Source organism: Antedon bifida, chromosome 10, assembly GCF_963402885.1.
Source record: "Antedon bifida chromosome 10, ecAntBifi1.1, whole genome shotgun sequence".
Taxonomy (NCBI): Eukaryota; Metazoa; Echinodermata; class Crinoidea; order Comatulida; family Antedonidae; genus Antedon; species Antedon bifida.
Window position 1 is genome coordinate 4,701,777 of NC_136235.1, and position 19,314 is coordinate 4,721,090.

Sequence of the window (19,314 nt, forward strand, 5' to 3'; positions counted from 1 at the left end):
GACATGCAGAAATTCATTTTCTTAAATGATTTTTCTAAATTATGATGCGAGTAATGGGATGCGAGTAATTTAATTTGTTGAAAATTATCATTTGTAACACAAATATTGTTTTTCTTTTGATGTGTTTTTCCTCCTCTCCTCCTCCACTCTCTCTATATTCACGTGTATAGAGGGCGTTCGATTTAAAGGGAACAACAACAACATACATATACACGACAACGATAATAATGTCGACGTTGAATCTAAAATTCATTGAAAAGCGGTTTAGAGAAAGGTTAAATGGTGTAGATATTTCAGGAGATGTAAAAGTAGTACGGGAAGATGTAGTCAAATTACTAAAATTACCTTCTACAGCTTTTGGTAACGTCTGTTTCACATTTATTTGAAGGCCGAATTTCTTAGCCTTATTAACACGTCGCCGGCAAACCTGCATTTGCTGCCGACCCTTTGTGCGCAACAGGAAGTGCCGACTAGGGCTAGGCCTGCATCAAAATTCTCTATACAGTAATTGGCCATCGTACACGGCCATACTAATTTACGCCCGGTAGGCTCCGCCCATGTGTAGGGTTTTATGATACAAAATTGTTACTATGTTACTAACAAACAATTAATGCTCTATAAGACTATACCTAGTACTAGTAGGCTAGGCTAGTATTATATTAGTAATAAATTCAACTTATTATATATATTTTTCTTTCCAGAAGCAAGTTAAAATATTTTTATATAAACATTGCTTACCACAGATGGCGGTCTTTAGTTTGGAATAAACTTTGGCAGTGTTTACATTAAAATTGTATAAAACTTACAATCAAATATCACAAATGTTTCTCTCCAAATCGACAATCAGACACACCCAATATCAATCAATCAATTAATTCTTTGGAACGCCTAGGATCTAAGAGTATTAGGTTTTTTTTGTTGTCAAAAGTCAATACAAATTTTTCTTGTGGCCGCTTACAGGAGGTGGCCGCTTACAGGAAGTACCACATGCACTCATTAGATAGGAAGAGCAAACAGGCTTTTGAAAGTGCAGCCGGGAGGTGGCCGCTTATGGGAGGTGGCTGCTAACAGAGGTTCAACTGTATATAAATGTTAAACTAAATATTTGTCACAAAATAGTATCAGTTAATATTAATCTGTTTAAAAATTGTCGATCAAGCCTGGCGGTCATCTTGTAGAGAACTTCTCCATAAGATCCACCTTCACTACCACAGTGCCGTAGGCTTAATATCACCAAGGAAACTAATTAGATTGTTGTACATCCAACCCAAATCCATCAGCCAATGATAAAAAAAAGTAATATACGGTACACCATAAACCTGTCTTCTTCAAGTTCTGTTTTTAGAATAATTTTTTTTATTAGATATTATATATGCTGGACAAGTGTTACAAGATGGCAAGAGTCTAGAATCATATGGAATGAAGCCTGGAGTAACTTTGCATGCAGTCGCTAAGAGAGAGCCAGAGCAAGAAACTAAGCCAGGTATACTTTACTACAATACAACAATAATTTACTACAATAGGCTTAAAGAACAACAATGTGATTTATTTTAGAATAGTATAATTAACTGCAATTCAGGATATCATTACTGTGGGATGTGGTTATATACTATACTATACATAGTGCAAGGCATTTATAATTTTTACATTTTTGTTTTCACAGAGCCATTTGATGATAAAGCCATTAATCAGCTTTTAACAGCACTACATGCAGCCCTCATCAATCCTGTACATCGTCATGCTGTAAGATATCTTTACCTAATCCTAGACTCAGATTTGAATTGAGGGCCCAGATCATGTGATATATGTGTCATGCTCGCGCTAAAAAATAAGAAAAAAATCTTTATATAACAAGTGTGTGTGTATGTAGATGAAATATAGCATGAATATGTGAAAATAGAAATAGTACCATCAACAAATTGTCATAATAACTAAGTTGTGCATATTTATAAATCAAAAGGCAAATTAATGAACAATTGACAATGCTGTGGTTATCAGTGGCTGAATCTCAATGGACATACAAATAAAATAAGCAAAAAGCTAAATTAGAAAGAAAAAGTAAAACAGCCAGAACAAAATTGCAGAGCTTTCGTGTAACACTAGCTACTAGTGCAAATATGTTTTTGTACATTTCTTAGCCACCTAGTCACATGATCTGAGCTATGAAATATTTGTTGTAAGCACAACATCTAGCTATATTGGGACAACAGGCTTGAAATTATAGTCTTTCTGTCCATGTAACATTTATATTATTATTCCATATGTTATGACTGTGTGTTTCTGTTGCACATTATTACTTACACAGTATTTTTCATTACAGCTAAAAACTGCACCACAATAATTTCTTATTTTTTAGATCACCATGTCTTATTTCTTCTCCCTTGAAATTATTGACATTTAATGCAATGATTACTTTTATTTTTCGCAGGTTTACACCATTCTAAACAATCCTGATACACTGAAGAACATAGCTGCAACCACTCCAGGCTTGACCTCAGATCATGTTGCTATGGGTAAAGTTACATTATTTTATACTGTATTTAATAGAAATCCCAGTTATTCAATATAAGATAGTAAGAATCTTCCATTGCTGGCAATTGTTAAGATAAATGCTTTATATGCTAATTAGTTGACTGATTTTTACATTGCAGCTTTCTTACGAGATGCCGATCTTATCATACAAATTTCAGATCCTGATAATCTAAAAAAGTAAGTTTAAATATTATAATCAAAATTTATCCTTTCATATCTGTGTGCATTTTGAACAAGCATATTAGGTGATACATTGCATGTTCAGGTGGACAAATTCCAGGTGCCGTATTATTTTGATGGGTGTAGGTAATATCTTAACTCATGAAAACATTCATTTGTATACCAATTCCATACAGAAATAAAAACATTTAAACAGTATGGATTTATTACTTTCAAATTTATAATGTGTTATTTCAGGATTGTAGAGAAGCATCCTGCTATTGGTCATGCTGCTCTACAGATTGCAGCGTCATCTGTTAGTGAGACGAACAGCCGATTGGGGGCAGTGTTATCGGGCCAAGAACCAGGTAAGCCATTTGAAAGTAAATTTGAGGAAAGTTTTAAAAGTGGCGATTGCTAGTCATTTTACATATGTTATTGGATCACCAACCCCTAGGAGCAAACATTGACCATCACTACTGAGATTCGGGTGATAACCCTTTAAAACGAAAGATTTAAATTATTTGCAATACTTATATATTAATTATTATGTTGTTGATTTTGTAAATGAATATATTAATACTGCTTACTGTCAATAGTAAATACTGTGAATCTACTAAAATGCTAAAAACATCATATAAATGATATTGTCCTGAAACTTGTTATATGTTGACTGGATTAAATACATAATTGTCATGTTGTTGATTTTGTAAATGAATATATTAATACTGCTTACTGTCAATAGTAAATACTGTGAATCTACTAAAATGCTAAAAACATCATATAAATGATATTGTCCTGAAACTTGTTATATTTTGACTGGATTAAATACATATACTATATAAATATCCAGTATTACTAATTATTCTGTGCTTTTTAAAGGTTTTATGTCGGATGAAGAGATGGATACATCAGATGTAAGTTATTAAAAAATATAATTGTATTTTTGTTGGTACTTTTTTAAAGCTAAACTAATGTATTCAAATGAATAAGCACCCATAAACTTGTTTTCTCATTCAAATAAACATCACTACATCTATAAGGAAATATGGTCATCCAAAATGTGTGCCATATTCTATTAGCATTTATCTGTTTTAATAGGGAGCTCATCGCCTCTTCCTTGAAACCATCAAAAACTGTGTCAAAGTGGGTAGCGAGGAAGCATGTTTCCACTTTCGCACAATGAATTTATATGACCTAGTTACGTTGTTGGTCATCACAACGAAAGCTCCCTACTAAAAAACATGTAAAGTTCTTTACAGCAACCCTTAATATAAACACTGTAAATAAATGGGTGTTTAATCAGGGTTATTTTACTAATTGCATTTCAGAGTTTTCTTTTGTTTCTAATATCTTTAATGATTGTTTTAAACAAATTTAAACTTAATTGTGTTGTTACATTGCTGTTGTGTTGTTTGAATGTTGATATTAACTTGGAATAATATAGTGTGTTGACTTTAGCAATTAATGTAGTGTGATTATTCTAAAGCCCTGTCAAACAAAATGTGATGTGCCCATATATGGACATGATGATGTCATATCACTACCATGTTTGGGCATATCACTACCATATTTGGGCACACCACACTTTTTTTGTCAAACTAGTTTGATAGTGTGATACAGAGCTTAAAACTAATATAATTACATTGAAATCTTTTTTTGAATATGATTGTGCATGACTTGCCGTCTCTACAGTCATCATCAAATGCTCAGAACAGTAACCAGCGAAGACGTCAGACACAAAACTCACAAGTTCGACCAATCAATGCTAGCCAGTTAGCAGCTGCTCTTAATGCCTCTAGGGTTAGTATGTATGTTCATGCTAAGTCGCTAGTTGTAGGCTAATCATTTGTGTTCATTCATACATCAGAACACAGTTTTGCTTGAGTGAATGGTCAGTCTAGGCCCCAACCTGTTGACATCAACATAATCATATTTATATAACAAAATCATTATCGTTCTCACCGTTGTTACCGCATTATAAAACTGTGATGTTAACAACAGTGCACATTTGTTAATTACTTTAGTTTTATAATCTTTAAAGTTTGCTTGTTTGTTTTGTCTTAATTTAGAAACTAACAAAATAATCTATTAATTATTAACGCATACAAAGTTACAAAATTCTGAATAAACAGGGAATATGCAATATGTTTTTAGTATGATTATATTGTATTTTTGCAGGGAGCAGCAGCTAGTACATCAACAGGGGCTACAACCCAAAACACAACCTCCTCTTCATCAGGTCTACAGCCTATTACTGTTGACATGTTTACTCAGGCTATGGCCCATGCATTGCAGGCCTCTGCTTCTGCTTCAGTGTCCAGTTCACCAGCAAATACAAGTCGTTCGAATGGACAGTTAAAGGCAGAAGACTTAAAAGTAGTATTTGTTGATTTTTTCCCCCATTTGAGAGTAAACAATATAGTAGGCCTGTCTGTATGAAATGACTGAAAATGAATGAAACACTTAAACAATTATTACATAAAATGAAAGGTTCACTATTTGGCTTCTTAGTATAAAGTATTGTGCTCAGACAATGAAATATGTGATATTATGTTAGGATGCAATTTTCACACACACCAATCCAAATTTTGGATAACTACAATATGAATGTTTTTAATCTTATGGTTTTGTGTACAATAGTTTGATATAAAGATAATAATCTGATTACTATAATTTACCCAAAATTTTACAGTAATTTACAATAATCTATTTGTAGTATAAACAATGATCATTGTAGTAATCTTAATAGATAATTACCTAAAAAGGCATTGTGAAAAATTGGTATATTATAAGTTTCTTTGAAAGTGCTTAGTTTAGAAAATAGGGCAAATGAGCTGTCAACTATATTTAGTCTAATCTGACTACAAATTTCCTGTGGAAAATCCCACAATATATACAAATTAAGGGGACACATTTTATTTGTTTTCGTTTTCAGAATGCATTTTAAATTTTGAAATTTTTTTTTCCAGGAAGGGAAATTGCAAATTGTTTTTAAATTAATGATTAGTGCTTTTTTTGATGAACAAAGTAATAGAAGTAGGTTGAATGTATGTTAGTATGTTGACTGTTTTACACTTTTATCTTGCAGGAACAAATGCAAACACTACGCGACATGGGTTTTCCTAACGATGATCAGAATCTACGAGCATTGCAGGCCAGTAACGGGATAGTGCAGGGGGCACTTGATCTCATCATTTCTCAACGAGTATTATAGTCACACAACTGATTTTTATTTGTATGTAAATGAACAAAATGTTGATAGGATTGATTAAAATGATGTTCTCATGTGTAATTCATAACAGATATTGCTGAGGCAGGGTTGTCAAGATTCTTTTTGTTCTAGTCGAGACACATGCTTGGAATGGTAATGAGTTGACCATCTCTTTTAAACTTAAACTTAAATGTTAAAATATATTTAATTCAGTACATCATTTTTACAGTTTTATTAAAATGTTATGTCAGTGGTGTTACGCAGGGTCCGAATTGCTGGGACTCTTGCGTTTTTTAGGCTTTTTCATGATTTTTTGACATAGTTTAGTGCCTGTTTTTACGGTTCAGATTTAAACAAACACAAGCATTAAAATAAGTTTAGACAATACAATAAAAAATGTGACAAGACAATTTTTGTTTATGAATAATATATTTATATTTAAGAAAAACTTTTTAATATTTGAGAATTTACGCTTTTGATCTTTGATTACTTTATAAATTACATTCACAACATTATTATGATTACTATTATTTACCGTATAAAGTCAGAGGCCTAGCTGTAACAGTTTACTTTAAACGGCAGCTCCAGCAGGGCACTTACGACGGCGGTAAATATAAAGGATGTAGCGGAACCTTGAAGTCGTCGCTGAAACAACACATTTTGATGTGTTCCACATGTAAAAGCATGGATACATTTTAATCCATGGTGAAATGTAGAACTGCATACAAAGGCACATTATCGGAAATGAAGTTTGTTTTTATTTTTAATGTCCGGCCTTTCCTATTATTTTGCTTTACTATTTATAGCCTAGCTGTATATTTTTGTTTGCGCTGCTGCTGGCCCTCAAGACCTCATAGGCGTTATGTCACTGATTCAGGTTTGTAAGTGACTATTCATAAGACCATCTGTTATAATGGTGACCGAAATATCTATAAAACAGGAAGTTGCATGGTATCTACTCTATTGCAACTTAAAGTATACATAATATTGCACAGTGCCTTTTTCCAAATATTTGAATGGGCATAGAATCTGTTCATTTTTGCAATGCATGGCAAACACCCAGGTTCCATAATTGAAAGAATGAATTGACAATTATGAAAAACAAACGAAACAATAAATCTTTTGGACATGATGTCAGAAAGAAAACGAAACATAAAAGCATTGGGATTTATGCCGGAAAATAAAACAAACAATGAGTTTATTTTCAAGAATTTTATTATACAAAATCAAGATGTCTAGCAACACTTTACATGAAAACACCACTGACCAACGAAGAAGCATAGCTAATTTACAGCACCATTCTTAGGTTAGCTTGCATATTGAGTTTTATAAGATGAAGGCTAGATCAACAACTCCAATAGTCTATTGAATTTCAAGACAGGACACTTTTCTGTGAAATGAATGAGGGGCAATAATCTGTCTTAACACAAGGCCAACCCCTAGTAAGAGGACACTTTGTTGGTGGAGGTTTGAAAGTTTCCCTTTTACTGTAGTTGCATCGTCCGATTATCTCGTTGTGATCAAGCATTCAACTTACAACATCTTTTTTTATACCACTCATGCTTTACCTTATTGCTTAATAGCTCAACAATATTGACATTTCTTAATAATAATTAAAAATAAGTTAAAATCTAAAAGATTGAATTTTCGAGTCAAATTAATACATTTTGCAATTCATCTTTAGGAGCTAAACTGATTAAATGAGTTGAAATAATTTTATTTAGCAAATTTAGCACTGTTATTACCACATCTTACCACAAAATCAATCAAATTCCATTCACATTCTAAACAAGGAAATCAACTTACAAATATTGCAAACATTTACCAGATCCAGCCAACAAAAAAAACAAAAAACAAGCACCTTAACAATGGATGAAAATGCCAACCTCATTACCTCCCTAATTTGCATAGTTGGTATACCTGTATATAATCTTTTTTTTCTCACAAAATACATTAAAATGTAACATCATTACATAACAAATTTCAAAAAGACAAGGTATTGATGTAAATGGTATGTCTTCCCTATACTACCATTATTATGTTACCTTTCTTAAATGAATGGACAAGTTTCAAATTAAAACTTAGTAAATAGAATTTCAAGTTTATGACCGTAAGATTTTGTTATTAGTATTTGCAGATACTAGTACAGTATTCAAAAAATAAAATTAAAACAGCACTAAATATAAATGTTTAACATCTATATCAAGACCTCTTGTAAACTTTGGATTCAGTGTTAAAGGAGGAAATATCTTAATTTACTAACACTTAAAATTTAAAAATAAATAGGTTTATACGTATTTACATATTTTTACAGTAAATTTAGCTTTTATAAAGGCTTGTACACGAGGGATTTGGAAGGTACTTATGATAGCCTACTAAGGTAGATCTTACATGATCCAGGATTTTGAATTACAATTTGTGAAAGTTAGAGGGGGGCAAGCTAGGCCACCCTTGAATCCGCCTCTACCACCAACAACCTTCACTCCCCCCTCCTCTCTCCCCAAACAAACAAATCCCCCAGTGTATAAGCCTTTAAATGTTTATTCATGTCCTATTCTATTTATTTATTTATATACAATTTACTATTGTAATACTCAACTCCTATCAATGACAATACTTAATAATGCTTTGAAAATTAAAATCTTTTCAAAATGCTGATAAAAATCAAACAATACCATAGAATAGCTGAAAATAAGTTTAATATTGAAATCATGTTTGTTTGTTTTCATAAAAATCTCACGTAATAATAACCTACGGATACTATAGATATCCTTGAAAGAAATTGATTTTTGAGAGATTATTACAATATCGTAGCGAGACCTTTGGATCCAATTGTCTGACGAGCAGTCAAGCGTGACCAGTGCTCAGTGACTCAGCGCCTGATACAGTAATATTGACTCAACTCTTTGAGGGATACACCCTTACTGTAAACTACAGCTGATAGATTAAAATATGAAACATAAATGTATGTAATAAAATTGATTGGTAAGTTGGTTCGATGAGTAAACAATGGTAATTTTTTGAAATAAATATTTAGTCATCATCTGGGATGACTAAGACAAGCTGCATTTCTCTGTGCATTCCTTCAGTGGTGAATATGTTAAACATAAATAAAAATACAACACATGATAGAAGGAATACAAACTATATTGGTATGTATAATTTATGTGAACTCAATTCAGTGGTTAACCCAGGTCATTCTTTACTTTCCTGTTATTCTGAACAAGCAAATACACCCACACATATGTTGTTCTTTTAAATTGTTGGTTTTTTTAATAGGATATTTATAGTATATCTAATCTGATAAACTCTTTTTGTAATTTCTGTCTAATACAGTGAACAATGTAAATGCTTAACCAAATCATTTTTATCTGATAACATGTATACAAACATTTTACAGTAATGATTTACCCTTTTTCTTATTTTACAGTAATCTTAATTTAAATAAAAAATAAATCTTATCTTAAATATATACACAGTAATGTACACTATGAAAATAAATAAAAATGTATACTATAAATTGTACTAGGCACTTTGAAGACAAGCACTTGGTGGTGGACCTCCTTTGGTAATGAAAGTTGCTTCCTAACATCTCTTCCTAACATCTCTTCCTAACATCTCTGCATAACATCTCTTCCTAACATCTCTTCCTAAAATCTCTTCCTGACATCTCTTCCTAACATCTATTCCTAACATCTCTGCATAACTGCAGCTCTGAGATTTGACGCTGGTTCTCTTCTTCTCTCAAGAGAAGACTTTGTTTTGAAGGGACTAAAGGAACCAGTCATCTTTCACAAAATATTAATACAATGTCACTGAATACAGTGAAAGACAAAAAATGGAAATACTGCATAGACTCTTGTGCAGCTTAAAAAGCACCATACCAGGAGAAAATCTGGAAAAACATTTTGAGCTTCCTTCATTATTCGGTATGTTTAAGTACTGGACGGTTGAAGTAGCAATGAAGATGACACACTGTATATGCCACTTATAAGTGCATCATCATGATTGCAGCAACGCAGCATGTAGAATAACCAGGATGTTGATCATCGCCCTATGAACACTCTATATACGATTGCGCCAGCAACAGCTATCAGCGCTACTTTAAAGACTATGTCAATGTATACACGTGTTGTATCTACAATTGCGTTCTGAAAAATAAGTGAACATTTATATTTAAAAATGTATCGTCAGTATTTTAGTTTTATTCTGAGAATTAATATTTGCCTTGGGAATGGTTCTTCCTCGTCCCATTATTTAATGTTCTTACCCATCCACCGTTGGAAGCTATCCACTGACTTAGTCCATCACGAATGAATTTATATGTCCAAGTTACCAGGCGTCCAAAATAATCCATACAATTATGTTCCAGGGCCATGATGGTTAAATCACTACAGAAAAAGAATAGGACTACAAGTCTGTGGCAAGTCACACCCCCTGATTGGAAGAGCTCCGTCAATAAGTCACTGTATTCAGCATAAGTTTCAATACTGCTCTGCGAATACTAAAGAATAACAAGCAAATTTTTTTTTTAACATCAAAACATTAATTAATACAAAAGTAAACAGTTAGGGTGCTTTTCAAGCCTCAGTTTATATAGACTTAATTAGTTTTAGTACATGTCTAATTCTGCATTTCTGTACAAAAATACCATAAGTAAGCACCAAAGTAAATACTTTTCTTATTGGCTAAAGTGTATTATGCAGATATCCATAAATTACTAAATAAAAAGTTGTATGTGGTTACCTTGGTAGCTTTCTTCGTGACCTTTTCTCTTTCTTCTGATCTAGCAAATTTATCTGCCATAATTCGTAACTCTTTCCCTGCTTTTGCCCAATTAGGATTGTTGTAACCAACTGGTGTCTTTACTGATGGACTATTCAAACAACTACTGTATTAGAAAAAAAATGGATAAATTTAAAAGTTACTACTTGATTTAGGCTATGGGAAGTAGAATGGTTCACCAGGCTGCTGCATGCTTGTATGGAAGGCAATCGCCGCCAAAAATACAAAAGTAAAAAAGACAACGTCACAAACGAACGATCTAACTTAAAACAAAGAACGTACTATCACAAACGAACAACGTACTATCTCAAACGAACCGAACAACCTACTTTAACAAACCAACGAACTAATGTAAAACAAACAACGTACTTTCACAAACGAACAATTTTACACGAACAACATATTTTTTACAAACGGACAACGTACATTGATAAACGAACAACATGCTTTACTAAATGATGTAGATTGCCGAATGAACTAAGGACGATGCAAATAAAGAATACCAATACAAAGATTGACAGTGAAAAATTAAAATCTGTGTTTATGTTTGCACATGGATTTAAACGTGGCGTGAAATATGAAAGTTTACTGAAATCTGGCAACAACATTTTGAGATGTGATGACAAGAACCTGATGTATACCCCTGGCCTTGTACAAATGTTAATATTTAAATTAGTGTACTAGCATGGCTAGGGTCGGCAAATGTTTGCTTTATTGATTTTAAGTTAAATAAATCACAATTAATCAGTGCAACAAGAGCTACGGGATGATAGTCAAGAATATGATCTAAGCATAAAGGAAACCGACTGAAATTTATTATGATTTACTGCAGCAACGTATATCCCTCTTTTGAGAAACCCCCATAGTATAAGTACATATCATTTTGTTCGGTCCCAAAGGTGTCCCCTTAATAGGGATTCTACTGTATAAACATCAGTACATCCCCATTGTTAATGTTAATTTAAAAACATACAATAACATGTCTGGGCTTGTATTTTACTGAGACAGTACTACAATATTTATATAACAAAGGAAAAACCCAAACAATAAGTACTTACAAAGAAGCACTACTACAGTATGAATTGAACTAAATTTGACCTTACAAACAAAACAAGTTCAACAACAGTAAAATGTTCTAGTAAAAGGTAAACAGGAAACTATAAATATAAGCCCTGGAAATTTGGTATTCCTACACACATGATGCTATAAATTCACTATTATGTAACTAAATATAAATTCTGTACTGTATCATTCAATAATCATGTTTACAGTATATAATGCTGGTATAATATATTGTATAATTAATACATTCACAGGAAGTACTAAAAGTAAATTAGGAAATACTGACATCATTAATCATTTTGTATAACCAAAGTAACTGTAGTTAACAGATCCAGCATTATAGATTAGGGAGGGCTAAATATTTCATGATAAAAACAATCCGTCAGGTTGCAGAAAAATATTATTGTTAAATTTAGCTGACATTGGTATGGGTGTAGGGTAAATGTTCTTAAATCTTTTAAAAATAATTAAATGTAATGTCAATCTCAATCATATTAATATTTGGGCATTTATTATATAGTTCTAGTTTAAAATAAGTTAAATATAACTTACGGCACATTCTTTTCATAAACTTGTTTTATCAAATCTGGTTCCTGAATACCCCTTCGTGACATCTCTGGTTTTAAAAATGTCTCATGGTACAGAAATAACCCTTCCTTTTGCACTTCACTATACTTCTCACCAATTGCATTCTGATCTGGGAAAAAATGTTGACTTTTTACTCCGTCTACATGGTCTCCTCGATCGTCGTTAAAATGACCTTCAATTACTAATGGCGTTAAACATAATGAGTTTGTTCTACGTCGAGCGAAACTAACAGGCGACGATTCCTTAGACGAATTGTTTGAATCTTTTGGCGAACTCCTTTTAACAACAGATGGCGATGTGGTCTTGTTTGATGCATCATTCAATAATTGATCATCGGTTGGTGCTGAAATTGGCTCTGGTTTATTTTTCTTCATGTTCAATAAATATTTTTTTTTTTTAAAGAAAGCTTCAATAAAATCAAATTCCGTTTTCTTTTCACTGAGAGATGAGATACAAGACTTTTTTATTTCATATCTGAAACATAAAAAAAGAAAATTAAGTTCTTTGAAAAATAATAAAACAAATTAAGATCTTATCACTGTTGTTAAAACTTACATACAAATACATACAAAATAAATATTAAACAAAACAATAAAAAAAATATTCTACCTAAAATGGTATAATACAATTTTTTTTTTCAACATAAAAAGCAAAACAAAGAATTTATTAAGTGTTGCATAGTGTAACATCTATGTACCTACTTACTGTGCTCTGATTGTAGTTACTCTAGCGAGTTGTGATGGCTATTTGTTTACAATAAGACAGACACAGTGTAATAACAACATAATGTCTATTTTTAGGAATGACATCACCTTATTAGCATATAATGGAGTAGCAGGACAATAAAGAAAAAAAAACCCACATTGTTTACAGTTTAGATGGTGTAGGTTCTTTTAATAATTAATTTGGAAAATTTATTTTTATTATAATAATACTTTAAGTGTAAATTATAGTATTTATTTATGATTAAAATAAATACTGTTTATTGAGTAAGACACATCTAATCAGGGTAAATAGAAGAATGCAGCTTACATTGTTTTTACAATCATTTTTACAAATTCAGAAATACGTTTTATACAAGTGCTAATTTTAGAAAATTACATTTTTGTTTATTTATAGTATTCAGCTATATAATAGCTATGTGTGCATTTTATATTTTCAACAATTTTTTAATTTAGGGAAATCCAATCTTAAATTATGGCTATTTAAAAATAGTAATATGTTTGTAAATTATGTTTACTTTCACAAACTAAACTGGTTGGGTATTAAATATATTATCACGTCACATCCTGAATTTTGAAATTGAGTGTTTAAATTTTGTTTGGTTTAAATGATTTTGGAAAGAACGACTTTGCAAATGGCTGACTTTGCGAATGGCCGACTTCACTGGATCCCTGATGATAGTAAGATAGACGATCTGGCCGCCAATTTTTTAAACCTTACTACTTAGTACTATTTAACTAGGCCTAGTAGTCCGGTGGCAGGAGGGAGTAATCACCACTCGAAAGGGACAAATTGCCATCCAACTTTTCTAGACCAGAATTTTCCATAGATTACAAATATGGAAGGTAATCGATCAGGATAGGAAGCGTTTTCGAGATATAAGGGGTCAAAGTTCAATTTGGTCTTTTAATACTTGTATGGTTATAGCATCTATTCAGTCACCCTATAAAAAAAATCCTTTGCAATTAAAGATCAAATGTCAATATTGACCAATCACAAAATGTGCATATAAAAGTTAAAACCAAATAAAAACTAACATTTAAGACAAAATGTTATGCTTTATCATTCTGTTAAGACATCAATCAATCATACACAATCAAAAGAGCACATTCATCATACACCATTTGACATAGGTCGTTTTTGGGCAATAAACTACCACTCATCATCCACAGGATAGGGCATAGTATACCTGCCAACTTTTTCAGTTTTAATTTCAAAATAATGTTTTTCTGAATATTTTTTATGGATGCGCGAGAAATAGCTACGTATGCGTGAGGCATACAAAATCGGCCCTCATGCGTGAGACTCACGCATTATGCGTGAGAGTTGGAAGGTGTAGCATAGGCAGATCCAAGTGTCCTCCACCTTTAATTTCGACAATGCAACAGTAGGTTAACTTCTATTAGTGCAGATCTTGTATTTGTCACTATATGGTTTATAACCCCTGGAGAGCAAAAAAGCAATGTTGAAGCTTGTAGAAACGTTATCTAAGAATATGTTTGTCTTTTCATTGTCGAATTCTGCAAATAGGCCTACTGTATGCTTCAAATGTTTTGATTACCTTTCATAAGAGACCACTTTTCCTTTAAAATATTAAGAGAATATTGCCTGTTTCCATAGTTGACGACACATTTACTCAGATCTATAATCTTGGTCAATAATGCTTTAGATTTTTACTTTCATTGGCTAATAAAAACCTTGATTTAATGGTTGCTAACCACAGATAGTTTATTGCCTCAAAATAATATTGCACGCCTGCAACCATGTTCTGACCAATCTTTGCAAAATGAATTTTGAAAAGTTTTATAATAACTTGTGCTTTAACCATTTATTTTTTTCAAGGTCAGCCTAACATTTTAAGTCTAATTTGATGAATTACAGAATTTTAATTACATAATCAAAATTATAATGAAATAACACAACTTTACTGATTAAATAATTTGATTACTTTTAAAACCATTGATATCATAGTTCGTACAACTTTAATCTATAACGCAAAATAAAATGTTGACCTTTGACCTTATATGTCAACTGATGAAATTGACCTTATGTCAACTGATGAAATTATATATTCACATTCTTTTACATTGTATGATTGATTAACAGGATGAGAAAACATCCAATTTTTGTTAAATGTTTTTATTATTATTTTTCCCCTTCGGCCACCGGATTATAGGTTATTCTATAAGGCTAGGCCTAGCTAGTAGTAGTAGGCCTAGCTAGGCCTACTACGATAATACGGCGCTAGTTCCGTTTCGCATTTATACTACTCCTCTACTAGCTATTTACTAGTACTACTACTACTAGAATAGCTAGTAGAGGAGTAGTATTATCTACTACCAGTAGCCTAGGCTAGTACTACTATTATTAATACTAGCCTCTGGCTCTAGCTAGGTAGTAGTAGGCCCAGCAGGGCAGGGCCTAGCCTCTAGTAGGCTAGCTGATGGTCTAGTAGGCCTAGAGCCTAGCTAGTACATACTAGCCGAACTAAAGAATAGTGCCTGTTACTATATAATTTATTATTAAGCTAGTACTAACTATTAGGCATAGGCCTACCTACCGGAAAAATAAAAAAAGTGATTTACCTAGCTGAGCCTATAGGGCTAGCTAAGCCTATGCTATGAATGATTCAGCCAAATTTGTTTTTTTGCACGCATGAATGGATAGCACATGTGGGTGCACCGCCCTCTCAGCCAGTGTGCGTGATAGAGGTCTCCCTAACAAATAAACAGTACAACACATTTCATTTGAATAGTTGATTTGTGAGCATAGGTCTTTTATTTTTTAGTTCCCTCTTGACTTTGTTTCTGCAAGCTTTCTAATGGGATAAGTTATTGGATTTAAACGCTTTTTGGCGTTCAGAAATAAAATTTCTGATATTTTGTGTTAGCCAAGGTTTATCAGTATTGTGCGTTTTAATATTTTTTAACGAGAAAAACTTATTAATAGCAGTGATCAGTTTGTTTATAGTTTAGTTCCCTCATGATGACGTTCATTACGAATGATCATCAAATGACGTAATATAATATGAATTTTAATTTTTTTTTAAAACTTATACTTTGATTTGTTTTTCTATTTTGAGGCTAATTTGTGCTTTTTTATGTTTTTTAAGAAAATGTATTTACTATTAACATTGGTCAAAATGCTAATGAGCTGAAATGAATCCAAAACCGATTTGAATGAGGCAACAGGATGTTGCGACAACATTCCTAAGGTGGCAAGAGGCATCCTCTATAATATAGATAGCGATTACTGTAAATAGATAGTGATTATGACAGTTGAATGCATGACGGTGGGAATCACAACGACAGCTTACCTGTTTCCTAAATTAACATAACTTTCTCAATAAATCTCTTTCAAAATAAAAGAAAAACAATATTTATTTTCCATGAAAAAACAATTCTGCAGGCAGAGCTGAGATTTGAACCCAATCCTACAGTAGAGTACGCGAAACAGAGCATTTACACGTTACGTCTGTGTATAACTGAAATCTGACAATAGTCCAGTTATACATGCTTCATATTACGTAATTCACCATTACGTCATAAATATGCATACTCATGACCGTCCGACCGGTATTCATGACCGGTTAGCTCAGTCGACTTAGCTTCGTGTTGTGGGTTCGAATCCCATGCTAGTCGTGGTGGAATAGAGTTAAAGCTATGCGAGCTACCGTGTGTCACAGAATTATACGTCCCCCTTTCCACCACACATCATAAGGCGGTAACATCAATGCCTCAACATAAATATGATGTGGTGGCCTTGTGCTGAGGCAGGGAGAGCACACCACAACACCTTTTTTTTCTGTGGCTGACGCCACCTGTATTCGATCTCGTAAATGTTATGTTTAGCGCCCTCAATTTTAGAAATACCCGTGTTATATTGTCAGAAAATAATAAGAACAAATGTAGACCGTTTTTTGTCTGATAAATAAAGCTTCAGTTTCGCTTTTAGTCACTGCTTAACTACCTTCGATTAAGCAAAAAGGTTAATACTGTAAATTACATCATCCCCCGTACGTGAATTGGAATAATAAGAGCCTTAAATATTTTAAAGTGCGTCTTCTCTAAATTCCAATACTCAACTTTATATCCGTAAATAAAATAATAATAATAATAATTTTCATTATCTTACAGTTTAATTCTAATATCTTTTCAAACTATAATTTTAGATAATGGTAATAGTCATTTTAAGTATACATTAATGCGCACGCGAAAGTATTACAACTACCTTAGACCTTAGTTTCTTAATAAGAACACCATATTGTTTATTTTTTGTGAATAAAGAATAATAAAGAATAAAGAAAATGTTAAAAGGGATATACAAACGATAATTAAATTTTATACGTGTATTTATACATATTTTGATGACCACGGGTTAACTTGTAGGACAGTTGTACGTTGAACCATCAACTGAGTACAATGAACTAAGCTTATTATGTTTTGTTCCCGAATCAAACAAATATAAAACAATGGTTCATAAAAGAAGGAGTGAGAGAAAGGCGCACAAACGAGATTCGAACCCGGAATATTCTGCTTTTTATGCATACATAACTATTAGATCATTGAGGCTATGTTGGAATCCAATTGGATAGCAACGATCACCTGAAAGATTGAAAACTCCTTACCTCGAAATACGTAAAGTTGTAAGGACCGTTAATTGATCACAATACGAATTAAATAAATTACGTAATACTATAAATTCACTATCTTTAACGGGCGGATATAACCCTACATGCATAAATTCGATTTATTATTTACCCTATACAAAATGAAAAGATGGTATCTTTGTAACACTAAGGTAAGGGCCGGCAATAGGCCACGTAAAAAAGTCTGAAGGAGAGGAAGTTTTGGTTGTATCACTGACACCGGAAGGGACACAATTGGGACATTGCTGCTAGACCCAGACGAATATTCGTGTGTCTGATCATGTGTTATTCTTGACGCAAACTTCAAACCATCAATACTAAATACAAGAATCGACAATTACAGAATGGGAACTAAACCACGTCCCATTTGTGGTGTAGCGGCGGTATTGAGAAAAATCCTGAAATTATTACAAGATTAGGAGATTTAGGTGTGTGTGGTTGTTTTTTTTTTTCATTCTACTATATGTTGTCGAGCCGCATTGAATATACATACGACATGAAAATAAAATTGATTGCAATCTTTCATTCAACACAAGAATATCAAAATTAAAGTTTTAATAACAATACACAAAAATAATATTACAATTTACAATGAAATTATTCTAAAAGGCAAATAATAGAACTAGTCTGGTCAATTTGTATTTATATTTTGTTGTAGTTTTTTGTTCAGTCAGAGGTTTGGCATAGTATATTTTTTCTGCTGCTGATAATTTTATTATTTTTAGCATACCGGTAACATTATAAGATATTTATGTCATGTTCCGACTAGCGGAAATCATTAAAATGTTCATCGTTACTCAATCACATTAAAAAAAAATGTGGTTGTAGGAATAATATACACTTCTAAAAGGAAAGGAAAGGAAAACCACCGAGGTTACATTAATTTGAATTAGACTACTACTGACCTTAGTAATGAAGTATAGTAAAGCAAATTTCGTATTTATTTATTTATTTTCCCAGCCAACAAACTCAACGTTTACCAATTTACAGGAGGGAACACAGACAAACGTCACACATAAAATAGATATATTAAAGTTCTACTAATGTTGTTACGAAACATACGCAAATTATTTCTAAAAATATCTAACTCATGAATGTTAAGTTTGATTTAATCTACTATTAAAACCATGTTGTGAGACATGGATGGCTAGGCCTATATATTTAAATAGTTTTTCTCTTGCAAGGCGGTGGGGTGCCCTTCACTCATAACCCACAATCCACCTGGTATTATAACACAATTTTGAAACATTAACGGTTGCCAATCAACAAATTCTCAAGAATCACTTATTCATTATTGTGACCATTAATTAAAGTTTCTTTCACAAGTCTTTAACCAGACAATAGTACTTTACTAATGAGTAAATAATTAACAAAACCAACTACAGAAAGGCGTAAAAATGTTAAGGAATTTACCCAGCACTTACTATACGATTTATGCAAACTTAACATAACTAAATTACATTGAATTGTGTACCTAGAATTCTGAGTGACGTCTAACAAGTATGTTTGGATAGTGGTGTGAACTATTAGAAACAAAAGGGTGTTTTTCTCTACTGGTTGCGAATACATTAATACTTTAGCAAACGACTTAATGACGATTTAA

At 32.4% G+C, this 19,314-nt stretch overlaps 4 protein-coding genes across 8 annotated transcripts in view; 2 read left to right on the plus strand and 2 right to left on the minus strand.

Moving 5' to 3' along the window:
• LOC144854208 (SH2 domain-containing adapter protein F-like) overlaps positions 1-19,314 on the plus strand; it is a 219,523-nt gene that overhangs the window by 74,835 nt on the left and 125,374 nt on the right. The gene's annotated exons all lie outside the window — the stretch shown is intronic.
• The window catches only part of LOC144854232 (NADH dehydrogenase [ubiquinone] iron-sulfur protein 4, mitochondrial-like), a 125,714-nt gene that overhangs the window by 10,353 nt on the left and 96,047 nt on the right, over positions 1-19,314 (minus strand). The window lies entirely within an intron of this gene.
• On the plus strand, positions 199-6,315 carry LOC144853867 (ubiquitin-like protein 7). 3 transcript variants are annotated; one of them, XM_078711722.1, is made up of 10 exons: positions 199-360; positions 1,364-1,483; positions 1,664-1,743; positions 2,429-2,513; positions 2,652-2,709; positions 2,950-3,059; positions 3,574-3,608; positions 4,387-4,494; positions 4,873-5,070; positions 5,783-6,315. In XM_078711722.1, exons 1-10 carry the CDS (start codon positions 228-230, stop codon positions 5,906-5,908), a joined length of 1,053 nt encoding a protein of 350 aa, XP_078567848.1. In that variant the 5' UTR covers positions 199-227; the 3' UTR covers positions 5,909-6,315. The 3 variants fall into 3 exon arrangements, with proteins under 3 accessions (XP_078567848.1, XP_078567849.1, XP_078567850.1); XM_078711724.1 differs by having other exon boundaries at positions 226-274; XM_078711723.1 differs by lacking the exon at positions 4,387-4,494.
• On the minus strand, positions 7,109-13,072 carry LOC144853869 (uncharacterized). The gene is made up of 6 exons (XM_078711725.1): positions 13,046-13,072; positions 12,305-12,814; positions 10,652-10,796; positions 10,176-10,409; positions 9,587-10,056; positions 7,109-9,497 (listed from the first exon to the last, which is right to left on the minus strand). Exons 2-5 carry the CDS (start codon positions 12,712-12,714, stop codon positions 9,952-9,954), a joined length of 894 nt encoding a protein of 297 aa, XP_078567851.1. The 5' UTR covers positions 12,715-12,814; positions 13,046-13,072; the 3' UTR covers positions 7,109-9,497; positions 9,587-9,951.

Coding starts and splice junctions, on each gene's coding strand:
- LOC144853869 (XM_078711725.1), bottom strand. CDS start 12,714: ATGAAGAAAAATAAACCAGAGCCAATTTCAGCACCAACCGATGATCAA. Junction 10,797..12,304: donor GTTTATGAAAAGAATGTGCC/GTAAGTTATATT, acceptor TTTCTAATACAG/TAGTTGTTTGAATAGTCCAT. Junction 10,057..10,175: donor TAGCTTCCAACGGTGGATGG/GTAAGAACATTA, acceptor CTTATTTTTCAG/AACGCAATTGTAGATACAAC.
- LOC144853867 (XM_078711722.1), top strand. CDS start 228: ATGTCGACGTTGAATCTAAAATTCATTGAAAAGCGGTTTAGAGAAAGG. Junction 3,060..3,573: donor GTTATCGGGCCAAGAACCAG/GTAAGCCATTTG, acceptor TGCTTTTTAAAG/GTTTTATGTCGGATGAAGAG. Junction 3,609..4,386: donor AAGAGATGGATACATCAGAT/GTAAGTTATTAA, acceptor CCGTCTCTACAG/TCATCATCAAATGCTCAGAA.